Source organism: Triturus cristatus, chromosome 10, assembly GCF_964204655.1.
Source record: "Triturus cristatus chromosome 10, aTriCri1.1, whole genome shotgun sequence".
Taxonomy (NCBI): Eukaryota; Metazoa; Chordata; class Amphibia; order Caudata; family Salamandridae; genus Triturus; species Triturus cristatus.
In genome coordinates, this window is record NC_140593.1 from 209806006 (window position 1) to 209820846 (window position 14841).

Here is a 14841-nt window from a genome sequence, read left to right on the forward strand (position 1 = left end):
CCCCCTGTAGACCTCTGCGGGCGCTGCTGCTGCTGCAGCTCAGGGCGTTGCTGCAGTTCCACCAGTTCTCGGGCTCGGGTTCGCTGCGTGCTCGTGCATCGCGCTTCTCCAGTGAGTGGGCTGCGGCTTGTCCTATCGCCTGAACGCACCGAGAAAGGGGGCCGGCAGAGTGTGGAATCTCCTCCCCTACCAGTCTGAGTGCAGCAGCCGCTCCACAGAGGCTCAGCCAGAGGACCAGGCGAGCGCCAGATAAGCCTCTAGGAACTCGTGCAGCCGCTGGAGTGATACAGCGTGAACCACTGCTTCTTGAGCTGATCTCAGGTGCTGGAAAGCTACCCTAGCTGGACAGAGGCAGGAGCGAGCAGACAGCGTGCACCAGGAAGGGCATACAAGTAGCACGCCTGCCTCCCCCAATTTGCATCTACCTGTGGGGCGGGGATGAACCCCCAGTGCGCTCGCTGTGGGAAAGTCGTTTATCCCACTGAAAAAGTCAACTGCCTGGACAAGGTAATGCGCTCTCTCCCCAGCGGCCAGGGAAGGGGCAGGGATGGTTGACAGCCAGCAGGTTATCCGGCGCTGACACCTCTGAGATCAGCAAGCCCCGCTGATGTCGCTGAAGGTGACATGCCATCTGTCGAGAGCACCTGACAGGTCATTTCCCTGTCACTGCTAGATGCAGGAAACCGGGCTCGGAAGCCTATGAGGAACGGATGCTGTGGTATGGTGCCCCTTGTCTGACACCTCCAGGCGGGCAACCCACGTATTACTAGAATGTGCTTCCATGGGTGGAGGAACGGGCAGCTTCAGAGAGCCGGGGGTGCGGGCAGAGGACGGAAGCTCTGGCCTGAAAGGTCAAGGCGTGAACCTCTTTTGGGCTGTTTGTGGGCCTGTTTATGGTCTGGTACCCCGGTTTTTTACTGTTAATTTCACTATTGAAATATAGCCTACAGCAAGCATGAATGCATGCTTGTTCACGTGTTCTGACAACTTCTGACAGCACCTAAGTTTACCGCATCATTGCCTGTGATTTAAGTGCCATCTCTGTATGTTAAAGTGCACCCCCGGGAGAACAGAACCAGCGACACAGAGAGTCCAGTAACACCGTCGCGATTTCAAATTCACCCCCTTCACGCACAACTCCTAGTGTCCCACAACTTGGGTGGTGCTGTAAACAACACTGTGGTAGTTTGAGACTGTACGCTCTGCTTCAGAGAGCGCTTCTGGGAGCCAGGAAGCAGAGCGTGTTATTTAAACCCCACCATTCCTCAGAACGCCTTTACAGCGTGCAGCACCGTGGCGCTTCAAACGTCACATCTAAGCTAAAAAAAAAAAAAAAGACATGCATTTGGGACCAAACGTAGACGCCAAGAAGCAGCTCCTGCAGTTTTTATTTTTTATAAACGTCACAGCTTCTCGTGGCTTCTGTAACTCGGGTGGCACAACCCGGTGCATTACAGAGCACCGCAGCCCCCCTTCGTTTAAAGCAGCACCCCTCAGCCCCATAGCGTCTCTCGAATGTCACCCATTTGATTCACAATACAGGTGTTTGGTCGCCCTCGGCCTGTCCATCTGCTCACGTGACGCTCGCAGGTTCTCGCCGCCACTACGTGCGATCATCCGCCCGGAGCTGCGACGAGCCACTGATGCACGTGCGTGGGGGTGTGAAGCGAGGTGTTGGAGCGCGCGCGGGGGCGCCTTTCATTCCAACCCTGAACACCGAGTCTTCTGTTCGACAAAAGATAAGTTAGTAATGTTCACAACCTTGTGCATTCTGTTGAAGAAGGATTGTCCCTGAAGCAGAGACGCGTGTAAACGCCGCAAAAATAGACAGGCTAAGTACCTTGAATCTAGCACTGCCTTCATGTATTTTTTAGGGCTGTGTTCGTCATATGCCAACTATATGTATTTTTTTTCAGGCGGTGCGTTTGCTTGCCAATATGTAAACATTCTTCCCAGGTGCTCTAGTCATCAGGCCAGCGAAGGATTTATTTCCCAGACTTCCCCACAGCATGCACGTGTTCTTTGGTTACTTAAAATATAGAAAACGTTGCTAGCAATACTAGCTTTGCTTTGTGTGACCATTTAATGGAGACTGTTATAATTTCCAGGTTCACCTTTACAGATTGTTTACAATGACCTGTGAAATATAGACATATTACACGCCTGTTCACGTGTTCCTTCTTTCCTTTACAGTACTGGCACAAAGGATGTTTCCACTGCGAAGTCTGCAAAATGACTTTAAACATGAACAACTACAAAGGATACGAGAAGAAGCCGTACTGTAATGCGTAAGTACAGCGGGTGCCAAATGAGAGGCGTGGCAGAAATATGCACAGAACAACTGGTTCAGTCAGACTCTTCTTAACGTAAACACGCAGAGTGCTGCTGTGAAACGTTGGCCTGCCCTGTCGTTTAGGTGTGGTGGTAGAGTCTTCTGCAAGAGCTTGGCAGCGCATGTGTTGTGTCTTGTCCTCATTTATTTTGTAGGAGGAGATAATAGCATTTGTCTTGGCTGGCGTAGTGTTTAATTGCTGCACTTTTGTGTGACCATGAACGCCCACAGCCCTGCCTGGTTTGGTCGGCTTTGCCAGTCAACAACTGCTCTCTGTTATTTCTCATTCACAGTTTCATAACACTCTGGTGTTTATCAAAAGATGCAGTAATTGCGACACACCACCACTTCTTATGAATGGTATGCAATTGTTTTCCAGAAACGCTCATGCAAAGATAAACAGGGAACCGGGAACACCTGAATAGCACAGGCATGACCAGGGGCTTAGCTACCATTGGGGCAACAGGTGCAGCGGCACCCGGGCCACAGAGCGCCGAGGGGCCAATTGAACCCTTATTATAGATTTGTCCCTTGCTGTTCTGAAATAAAAAGAAGTTTGAACCCTAACAAGATTCAAGCACCTGGTTGGCAGGTTATAGTAAACTACAGTCTGACTTCTAAATTAAGATCTATCACCTTTCATCTAAGACTCTATCGTAGCCGCAAACTGTCGAGAATGAGTCTCTCCCCTGACGAGGCCCCATGTCTTGTAAGCCCCTCATATGAGAAAGCAAAAGACACACAATTGATGGACAGAATGCAGAACAAATCAAAACATTCGCCCCCAGTCAAGAGATCTGGGTTAAATCCATCATTCTTTTGCTCACCATGCCACCCCAGTTTAGACCTGGCCATATGCAAATCAGTCTTGACCCTATGCGTCATGGGAACAATCCAGCCCGAACTGCGAAGCCAGTTCCTCCCTGGACCGAAAACAAGCATCCTAGGACCGGTTTCGGGGTTTCACCCCTCTTCAGCCAGGATAGCTTGATTCTAGTGGCACAGTGAGCCCTTGATTTGTGTGTCTTTTGCTTTCTTGCCCTAAGTGCGCCAGGTCTATTAACACTCCTCCTTTCCTTCTTGGGGATACACACCACTCTCCTCTTTTGCTAATTGTAAATGTATGTACAGCCCTGAGGAAGCCCCAGGCCGGATGACCATGTAAAGAGGTGAAACACGGGGTGGCTGTTTCTTCACTCACTCTTATGGATAGAGTGCCAGTACTACCATAAACACCTTACAAACAAGCATTGGCATAGCCAATAGGTCTCGCCTTTGGGACCGTATAAGTGTTCAGCCATGCAACAGTTGCATAACTAAATACTTATAAGGTCCCAAAAGCGAGACCTATTGGCTATGCCAATGCTTGTTAAAACTTTACATCTTGGTCTTGTGCATTTCAATAATTGCTTGTTTTACACATTAAACCAATGACAAAACAGCCAATCCTCTTCTGGAATTACTTTACTTTAATGGAATCACATAGTATGTGATGGATCCTCACCTATGTGATGAGGTGTGCTCCAATGCTTCTTCATTGGGTTCCATATGTAGCAGTGGGAAGCATCTGAGGCTAGTACTGCTCACTGGTAATACAGTTTTCTAGTTATGTGTTCCCTAGTTTGGGTGAGGTTATGCCCTTTATGTCATATATAGTTCCTTCTATGTTATACTGTCAGACCTATATTGAACGTTTCCCTCCAACCACAAGATTGAAAACAGGAGGGTCGAGCCATGGACCCTCTGCAGCAAGAATATGTACAGTTAAGGCATGAGTGACATATAGGTTACTGACCGATCTGGCGTGGGCATAGGTGGATGGATGAGTGAGTGAATATGTGACATCTGACACCATTCTCACTTAGGTGATATTCCACGTCTCTCACAGGCCTTCTAATTTAGTGGTTTTCCACGCACTGAGAAGTAGATGTTACCTACTACATAATTATTTGGAGTAGCCCGTCTGCAGACTAAGGAACTATGCCCTAAACAGAACACAGGTGTGAACCGCTTCGAAAAAGGTTTTCAACCAGTGGTCGAAGTGGGCGGGATCGGTAGGGCACAGCGTGCCCCTACTTCTTTAATTTAGTGGAATCCGTTCCCCTACTTTTTATTTTTAAGAATGCATCCCAGGACTGCAGGCTCGGCGCTCGTGGAAGTTCGAGGACGGGCGGGGTAGCAGAGAAGGAAAAGGACTCTGTCTTTTCCTTTTTGCCCAGAGAAGATAAGGGCAGTGTCCACTTCTCCTGCTCTGCTGCTGGCAGCTGCCCCGTCTCTTTCTTCCTCTTGTTCCCTCTCTTTCTATCTTGCTGAAAAACGTGACTTCAGGAAACTCTTCTTACCCTCTTTTTCCTCTCCTTTTGTTTATTTGATCCTCTGTGAAATGGATCCAAAAACAGAACAAGCATTGAAAATGCAACAGGCCTCGCCTTTTATTAAGTTAAAGCCATTTGCTTTGCTATACAATACCATTAGCAAAGCAAATGGCTTTAACTTAATCAAAGGCGAGACCTATTGCATTTTCAATGCTTGTTTTCTAGGCAGATGGAACAGCTTAACTTCTTTGTTTCTTGAGAATTTCCTTATTTCAAATGGCTCATTATCAACAGAGCATGCAATCCCGGAGCGGCATTCCAGAGGGCCTGGTGCAGACTTTGTTGCACGGCAGGGCTTCCATGTTCCTGCTTGCAGTGTGGCAGATAGAGGAGGTGTGTGTTTGCCACTCCCTGGACTGCTGGGCACCTGTGGTGGCCACGAGTGTTGTCTATATTGAATTATTATAATTATGAATCACTTTGGCTTGCTCCTGCATTACCGCACTTCTGAGTTCTCTGCCCGGTAAGTGCGGCGGTGTTGGCGGTATGTGGTGGGTATCCCCGGGGACGTGCACCATGTCCCTGTCTGTTCTATTTGATGCTGTTGGGGCATGTCTCCCCCAAAGTTCGCTGGGATGGTCTCCTTGTGGTGGGACCAGTGCTTCCCCTGTTTTTGTTTCACTGAGTCTTTGAGTTTATCTGTCAAGGATCTGTGTATTCACTAGGTCTGATTGTGTTTCTTCTGAGTTGCTGCCATATACGTGCTGTAGGCACTTTGGTTGCTGTCTCTTTCACTGTCCTGTGTTGCACTGGCTTGTTGACATGTTGCCTGGGCATGACACATGGGATGTCATATCCATGGGCAGCGGCGTGTCTGCATTTGGATGCTTCTTTTGCTGTTGTCTCCAGGCTCGCTTGTTCATTGTCGGCATTGAGGTTTATGTGGGCCAAAGTATATTTTGTTGGCCTGATCCATGTAGTGCATCTCTTTTCCTGCTTGTGGTCCAGCAACGTATGGTGTCTAGCTTTCAGCATTCCGCAGGCTGCTGTGTGCTCGTGGTGGATGCCCTTGAAGGAGCTCGTATCTGTCATTCACCTGGCTTGCCACGCTTCCGCGTGGTCTGCTTGGCAGGGCCTGTGCACTGTGGGGCAAACGGTGGATGGCTTTGTGGGCAGCTGTGCTCCTGCAGGGCTCTCTGTTGTGTACACCGCTGTCAGGTGTGGGCTGTTGCACGACGCTCTTGTGGATATTCAACTGTGGGGATTTCTCCCCCAGTGGTGTGGCGATGGTCACCGTTTCCTGTTTCCCCAGTGCATTGGATCGAGGGGTGTCGCTGTGACCACTTTCCTTTCAGATTGTTCCCATCTTGGCCCCTCTTTTTGGCTGCTCATCGTTCATTCCTGGGGTTATTTCCTTTGGCTCCTGTGGTTCGCATGGTGGCCTGATGGAGTTTTTCGCTGCCTCTGAGTTGGTTCCCTGGGCAATCTTGTGTGGGGCATTGTCACTCAATCTTTGGGGACGGGTTTTGTGGCTCTGGTGGGGACTCTGCTGGTGGGGGCTTGGGTGTTGGATTAACAGGTCAGAGCATTGACATGTTGAATTCCTTGCTGTTGTGTTGACAGTTTTTGTTGGGGCATGTGTGGCATCCTCCTTTGCTGTTTTGGCCGGTTGCTTTCTCTTGCTGCGGACTGGTGGGCAGATCTGGCGGAACGTCTTAATTCTTCAGTTGCCATTGGGGGTGCCGGGCTATTCAGTGACTGGCTGGATGGTTTGCCAGGCTGTCTGTCATTGCTCAGGTGCATGTCTGATCCTGCTGATATTTTTCCAGTAGTTCTTTTTACCGGGGATCCTGGGGGTTGTCCTTGGGTGGATACCCATGCCTTTTCCTTCTGTGGATGCCGGTCTCCGCTCAGGTGGGTTGGGCCACTGGAATACTTCCCTGTTGCTTCCCCTGTTGTCTCCTGGGGTCTTCGTGGCTGTGTTCGTTCTGCAGGTTGATTTCCTACTTGTTCCTGTTCTCCTTGTCTTCTGAGGTTTCGGAGATTCGGAGTGGGGTTGAGGTTTTTCCAGTTCCTGGTGTTCGGACTGGTGCAAGACGGGATAGGTGGCTGGATATCTCCCCAGCTGCGGGTCCCTCGGGGCAGCACTCCTGGTTTGCCCTCTCAGGTGGGTGCATGGCCTCTGGGTGAACGGACTCGGCATCCCTTCAAGTATGGGTGCTTGCCGGTTCGCCTCAATCATTGCAGCAGCTCCTTCCCCTTTTGTCTCCTGGGGTATATGTCGCTGCATTCATTCTGCTGGTAGCGTTTCTACTCATGCACTTATGTCCATGTCTTCAGGGGTTCTGTGGTTCATTGTGGAGTCATACTTTTCTGATTCCTGGTCCTGACGTTCAGCCTGTATACCGGTTCCCAGGTTGTTGCCTGAGTGTTGGCTCCCCTGCTGGCTCTTCTTTTTCTGCTGGGATTTCTTTCTTCCCATTTCTAGCCGGCTGTTGGTCCAGGGGCTTCTTTTCTCTAGCCCTGTTACATGTGCTGACAGTGCTGGGTTTTCTGTCTTCTCATGGCATCTTGGTGCTGCAAAGAAGATGTTTCTCTATCTAAGTCTCCTCTTCTGTGGCAGCGTCTGGAAAGTTGCTGCCTGTTCTTCATGTGCTTAGCATAGGGAGTCGTTTCTGGCTTGGTGTGCTCGGACACGTCAGGGTTACGCTTACTGTTATCTGCCTCAGGTGCCGGTTTCCTCTTGACGGGGCTTTTCTGGCCTCCTTTCCCCATGCGGAGGCTTTTGGTCATTTAGGGCCTGGTTGCCTGGAGCTTTTCAGGGTTTTCAGATCTCTGTCCTTCCCTCTGAAGATGTGCTGACTTTGGGGTTCGCATCTGGTTTTGCAGAATCTCTTGTCCCCCACCTTGTGCCCTTGGCATTTGTTGGGTCTTGTCTTTTGGCCTTGCTGGTGATGTTTCTGGTGGGGGTAATGTGCTGATTGTCTTGTCTGTCTCCTTGTTTCAGGTGTTTGTGGACAGGATTATTCTTTGGTTGGGCCTGCTCTTTGTGCTTTTGGTGCCTTCTTTTGTTTAATTTTCTACTGGTGGTGGTGTTTATTGCAGTGGTGTTTTAATTTTATTTCCGACTCCTCTGTCTCGTGGACAGGTGGCACTTCATTGGCTTGCTGTGCAGATGGAGGTTCTGTTCGTCCTGGATCAAGTGCGGATGTTCCAGGGTCTCCTCTGCTTATTTGTACATTTGATTCCGCTAACGGGTGGGGATCAGCCTTCAACTCCGGCCTTTGTGCCAGTGGATTGGGTCGTGCTTCTGTCTGTCTTTGAACCATTTGGCCTGTTTTCTCTCTGGGGTTACTGGGAGGTCTCCTTGTGGCTTGTCGGCTTCCAGGGCTGGAGTTCATGCTGCCTTTACGTGCCACTCTGTTGGGTTGCCTTCGGGCAATTCTTTCTCCCTTTGAGTCTCCTTCTTGGGAGGTCTAGGGTCCAGTGGTTCTGGATTTGTTGGGTTCTGCAGTGCTGGCTTCCATATAGCACATTGTATTTGCCTGTGGCTTGAACTAGAGTTTGCATTTATGGTGTGGTTGTACTTGCCGCTTTTTGGCTTGGGTAAATCTCAATGACAGAGTCATCACAGCAAGAGGGACAGAATGTGTAATGCTGTGATTATTTACCGGTAATATCGTTACTCTGAGTCCTTCTCTCGGCCTGATGACTCCCTCCCACCGTTTTTGGCCAATCTAACTGTGTAGTGTTTTGGGCTTGGTACAGAACAGGAAGTAAGGAGTGGGGGAGGGATGTTTATGTATAGGAAAGGATTGTGATGGGAGGCACAGGGGTAATGCTATTACTGGCAATAGCTCCCACATGCATAGAAAAAGCTTGCTGCCTGTCAAGGCCATCTACTTTTTGTTTCAAGAAACAAACTCCAGCTTTTGGAGTTTGTTTCTAGAAAACACTAGAATCTCTGAAGTGGGTCCATCAAATAAAGAAGTCTTGGTAATTGTAGGGACGTGCACATTTTGGTGTGGTACACACTAAAATCAGAATAAAATAATGCATTTTAGAGAAAAACCTTTAATAAGTAATATTTATTGCACCCAATAAATTCCGAAAGGCACAGTGTTGGATTTTATTGTGTGCAATAAATACTGAATACCCTCTCTGGCATTCACTACAAAGGCCTAGGACTTAAGTATGAGAAGTCCTGAGTGCAGTTCTAACTATTCATCATTTACACTTAGCTTCAGATGCCATCAATAACCCACGAGTGTGGTTTTTGAACAAAAAACTAAAGAACAAGTTGGTCTGACTTATAACTGAAAGTACGTTTTAAGTCACTGATGAGTTTAGTCACTCAGGGCTCGATTCGCAAAGATAAAGTTACACTTTTGTGTAAGTTTACTCATTTTTGGTATTCACAAACAAATAGTTTATTAGTACCTTTACAACTTGGGAGACTCTGCCATTAGGGAGGACAACTCCATTCATAAAAAGATCAGCCTGTCCTGCCCCTCAAGCCCTGGCACTGTAGCGTATTCATTTGTTAGGCAGCTGTGACCATCTGTCAGGAGAAATACCATCACTCAGAGGCCAATATAATCAGTGGCTAAAGTGAGCTGACCATTGCTTCATTCTGTATGCTGCCATTGGTTGAGGAAGAATATGAATGGCGCACAAGCACACAAAAGGTAGAAGAGGGCAGACCCAAATCCCCTCTATATTGTGTGAATGTATATGTATATTTACATATATTCTTTTGATAACAAAAGCCTAACAGGCAGCTAACGCTGTCAGGTCAAACTTAAATGCTACACAAAAATAACAGATATTTGCAAAAGAATTGTTGGAAGAACAATATGAAGGTCTTCCTAAAATGGCCTAAGAAGAATTACATTAATGCAGATCTTGTCCCTCCGTGTTTAGTAGATTGGACAACCCATGCTTACCATGGTGATCTGCGATATTCCATGTAACCAGATAACTCCAAAGGCTTTAACATGTACTAATAACCCAGCCTTCAAGTCCTATTCTATGTCTTTGTTGTAACTTTTCATAATAAAACAATTAAACCTCCAGTATTTGGCATAAGTTATTCAAATGAAGCAGGTAGGCCTACAGCCTTTAATATTGTCCAGTCATCATAACAAACCCAGGCCTATTGCTTTTGCAGTCATAAAAGTAGAACTATTCACAAGATGACAGTTGACAAAACAATGAAGACACACTCTTAAGAGAACCTGACTAGGGTTATTACGAGGGGTGGGTAGAACTCACTGATTTTCACTCCGCAGAATTCTTCTGAGTCACATAAAACATCAGCGGGATTTTGTGGAATTCTACCAACTGGTGGAAAAAAATGTGCTACTCGTAATGCAGCTCAGTACCAGTAGCGCGAGCAGCGCTGAAAATCAGCATGTGAGTGAGCAAGTGAGCATGCAGTGAGCAAGAGTGCTAGGCCATTTGAGTTCATTTTGCTGCACTTCGAGTAGAAAATCTACCCGAGCGGCAGCAAATCTACTGGGAAGCAGCCCTCTGACTACGGTCGCTCACAACCGTCAGCATTAAAAAAACGCAATACTGGACGCCAAATCTCACTCACCCTTGCATTTTTAGCTCCTCATGGGAAATAACTTCCGCCATGCAGTGATTATTGGAATTTGGCAGGAACTCTGCATTACAAGAGTAACATGAAGTCGCCAAATTCTGCTGATTCCACAGGCAGAATGAAATATTCCACCCACTCCTGATTATTACAGTACAAATCTTTAACACTCATAATTTTTCAGAGGGGGTAAGCAACACCAAAATAGTTGTTTACTGCAGTAATCAGTGAGAACTCATGTAACAAGATGCCTTTAACACAGTGTAACGACAACCCATCTTAAAGACATTTTGACTTTAACTAATGCTTTTCGCCCTAAAACTGTCAGTCCTATTGCCTTTCAAATAGCTTTGTTATAAAAAGACAATTAGAACAATGGGTTGTGCAATAGATTCCCATTTAGTCATTTTTTCTTGATCATTAAATTGTCCCCATTAGCAACTCAGGTCTACTGCATTGAATAAAAAATTTCCCACAAAGAAAGACAAGCATGCTTTTTCAATGGTTTCGTGCACCTTCTGCCAAATTAAAAGCAGGCAGAGAAGAAGATTAACATGTAGGGTGAGACGAAACCCAAAATTAGTACTGCTGGACAATCAATTTAAGGGCAAGCACATGAAAAACAAAATCTCAGTTATAATGCCAGCATTTCTATTTCCCAGAACAATGTTGGGAACATTTTGTGCGGTCATGTTACTTATCCAATGCAAAGGGTATTTAGAAATACTGACCATGATAAGTTGTCACGAAGTGTTGTGAAAGAAATGTAATTTCTTTGGCTTGAAAATCAATTGACTATAAATCCATACAATGTTTTGATACACTCCCACATCTTATGTACTTTGATGTATTTGTATTTTTTGGTACAATCATTGTTTTTAAATATGTAAAGCATCAGAGGTGTTCCATCTCCAGTTTAATGAAAACATCTGATTCTTTTGACCTTAATTACCTATGACAATGAAAGTTAAAACATCAATTCTGGATCTTAAAAGTGGGAGAGCAGCTTGCCTGGAGAATCCCCCCCCGCCCCAGTGCTGGCTAAGCTCTTTTTTGATATATGGAGCAGTTCATGCTTAAGCTGTAATATTTTTCCACAAAATAAATAGATGTCAAATGTATGTGCTTCTCTTTCCTACATTTTGGCAATTCTAAAGGAAATCAGGGTTCGTGGTTCCTCTATGAGGAAACCAAGAAAATAGCCAAATGCAGCAGAATGTTGGTACTTTTTTTGTAAAATGGGAAAAAGTGCCATGCAAGAAAGTGTTTTTTCTCACAATGGAATCAATACAAAGTTTCCTCTGCTAAGATCACTCTCTTGCAATCTTTCAGGTACAAACAGAATCATTTTTCCAGCACAGGTTTGATATTAACCAATTGGTAGTCACTATATACTATTTTTGTGATCTCTACCTACTTCCAGTTTGTGGGGAAAAGAGGTGTGAAATCAGGGGATGCACCCCAAAAGCTGTAAGCTGAAGGGAGAAACAATTATGAATTCAACAAGGAGTAGAAAGCCAATGATAAATAAATAAATAATTGATCTTAATTAAAGTAAGTAGGAAAAAATAGGTGAGAATTTAATCGGTGCTTTTTTTGCCCCATTGGCCAATCTACTAAAATAAAGTGCCCTTACGTCTGGAAGACTCTTCCTATTGCAGAGGTATACACTGTTTGTTGGCTGTCTAAAAACACGCCATACTGAGGAACATTGACTTAGTTTTAGCGTGTAATGTCTATTAATTGTGTACCAAACATGCATCAATTCCTAAGGTAAAATCTGAACATGTAAAATAGATATGAATTTTACATGTGCCCTAGAATTTGAGTTTATGAATAATGTTTAGTGATATGAGTCTATATTTGGGTTCACCTATAAAACCATGTCAGTCAGTGGATCCTTTCCAAAATGTGCTATTTCTTGCTCAGTGACATGTGGAAGTCACAAGTTGAGAAATTCAATAGATTTTAATACATTTTCACAAGTTTGTGTTCCCACACTACTCTAGATAGAACCTGTACCCCATTTGTATGGATATGCCTGTCACCCGTGAAAGGAAGAGCCCCAAAATGCAATGTGAAGTCAGCAATAGATTCCTTGGAATTTCAGTCTTTCTGGGGATGTGGGTAGCTGCAGGATTTGGACCCAAGCTCAGCCAGCAGCTAAGAACACATACAATCACCTGACTTTTATTTAAACTAGAAACGTCAGGAAGTCTGGAGTGGTGTGGCTTACATCTATACCCTCACTGCTTCTTACATAGAATGCCTGCAATGTGTCATGGTTTTGCAAAAATCACTAAATATTCACAATTGTCTGTGCTAGAAAGTTCCAGAGTATGTGGGGATTTAGCAAATTCCTATTACCCAGAATTCCTCGATTTCTCGTGATAAAAACTGTACCCAAATTGTGGGTGAACCTAATAACCACAACAAGAACTGCCTGTTATATGCAACATGCACACAGAAAGATTTTTCCGTAGAAATTTCAAACCAGCTGGGCATAGGGGTAACACTGATATTTTTGTCCAGGTTCAGCTGGCATGCATGGAAGCCTATCAACTAGACACCTCGGCAACTCCAGGGTGTTGTGGCTTATGTGAATACCCTCTCATTTTCATACCCAGAATGCCCTGCAAACTTATATCATTGGCAGAAATCACAGATTATCCTAATGTTTTGAAAAGGAAAGTGTGGGAATCTGTAGATATCATCGAAAGTCCTACTACCCAGCATTTCCACTTTTCTCATGAAAAATAACAATACCACACTTGTTGAGGTGGGCATATAACTGCTGATGGAAAAGAAGAACTTTCCACAGAGTTTCAAACTTTCTGGGGATGTGGGTAGCTGCAGTGTTGGGGTTAGGTATCAGCTGCACCCTGGGAAAACTACCAACCTCAGACATTTTTGAAATCTAGATATCTGGAGAACTTTAGTGGGGTGTGGCTTTCATGGAAACCCCACTTTTGTACCCACAGTTCTCTGCAAATGCAAACATTTAAAAAAATCCTTCATTTCTTTCACACGTTTCTGAGCGGGAAAGCTTGAGATTCTGTGGAGAACACCAAATGTCCCACAAACCAGCATTCGGACAGTTCTGTTAATAAAAACAGAACCCATATTGTCTGGGTGGGTCAAAAACGAAAAGTGGAAACAGCAAGATTTGTCTGAGAATTTCAGTCTTTCTGGGCATGTTGATAGCTGCAGTATTTGGACCTAGAATTGGTCATCATCCAAGGAAACCTACAATCCCCATTCATTACTGAAACCTAGACTCCTGATGAAGTTCACGGTGGTGGTCCTTATGTGGATGCCCCCACTTCTACTTATCAGAATGCCTTACAAATGTGACACTTTTGCAGGAATCACACATTTTCTAACTTTCCTAAGAGGTAAAGACCTGAAATCTGTGGGGGTCGCCAAAAGCTCTTCTTCCCAGCTTCCCACACTTCACCTGCTCTAAATGCTCTTGTGAGGGAGGGCCTTCAACCTGCAACAAGGAGGGCATCAAAAGACACCATGGATACAGCAAAATCTTTCATTTGAAGTTATTTTATATGTTAGGAGGTAGAGTTGGTCTAGGATCATCGATTTCCAATGTCTGTTTTGTAATTAGACTATTCTGAATCTCCTTTATTTTGTTGTTGTGAAAGAAAGAGGCCAGTTGTTCACACCACTTGACCAAAGGGACCTTGCTTCTGTGGCAGGCAGCTGGATCAGAGAAGTCTTTTACAATCGTAAAAAAATTTCCTAGATGTATTTCCCACCATTTCAATCCTTCCTCCCTTCATTGAATTATCTCTTAGTAGAATTTATCAAGACCACATAATTTTTAAGTGCCTTTTTATACTTTGCTTGGCCTCAATACTATAATTTTAATTCCAAGCCATTTCTGCCTGTTTACATGTTTTCCCTTGTTTAAGGCATCACTAAATCAAGGACTAGGAATCCTGTTTCTGCTTGGCACGCAACCTGGGAGGGGGCTAGTTTTTCCACTGAGGAGCACAACCAGTTGTCAACATCAAGAGCATCAGATTCAATAGACGCCAAGAGGTTCAGCCTCGTATTTTCCAGGGCACACAGCAGACTGTTTTGGGTAATCTTGGAGAAAGGTCTAAATTGGTGAGGCGAAGAAAGGTCATCTAAGCTGCTCTGAGGAGAGGTAAGCCAATTGCATTGAATCCAATAGTGATCTGTCCATGCCACAGGAATTGAGTCAGGAACAGTTATACTGTGATCCGAAAGGACTACATTGATTGTATGACACCTATGACTGGAATTCATAAACAATTGAGAGAGGCCCTACCCTCTTTAATATTTACCTATCTCCCCTTGCACCTATGGTTGAGGAAGAGGGTGCCAAAATCGTTTCCTATGCTGACAACACTCAGCTGATCTTCATATGTGAGAAATACTCTGACTTTGACAAGGCAAGGATCAGGTCCTGCCTCACAAAGGTTTTCAACTGGCTTGAGGTCAATCAGCTTAAGTGTAACCTGGACAAAACAGAAGTTGTTTTCTTTGGAAAACCGGAAACTCTTGATTGGAGCTCCTGGTGGCCCAAGGATCTGCCGCCCCTGCCCGAAGAA

At 45.4% G+C, this 14841-nt stretch overlaps 1 protein-coding gene across 3 annotated transcripts in view; it reads left to right on the plus strand.

The window, feature by feature from the left end:
- Positions 1–54: 54 nt before the first annotated feature.
- The window catches only part of NEBL (nebulette), a 678034-nt gene continuing 663247 nt past the window's right edge, over positions 55–14841 (plus strand). The window contains exons 1-2 of one of the 3 annotated variants that reach the window (XM_085630820.1): positions 55–507; positions 2194–2288. In XM_085630820.1, the coding sequence (XP_085486946.1) occupies positions 439–507; positions 2194–2288 (164 nt within the window). In that variant the 5' untranslated portion in view covers positions 55–438. The remainder of the gene's footprint in view (positions 508–2193; positions 2289–14841) is intronic. The other 2 variants (XM_085630819.1, XM_085630816.1) reach the window with 2 other exon arrangements.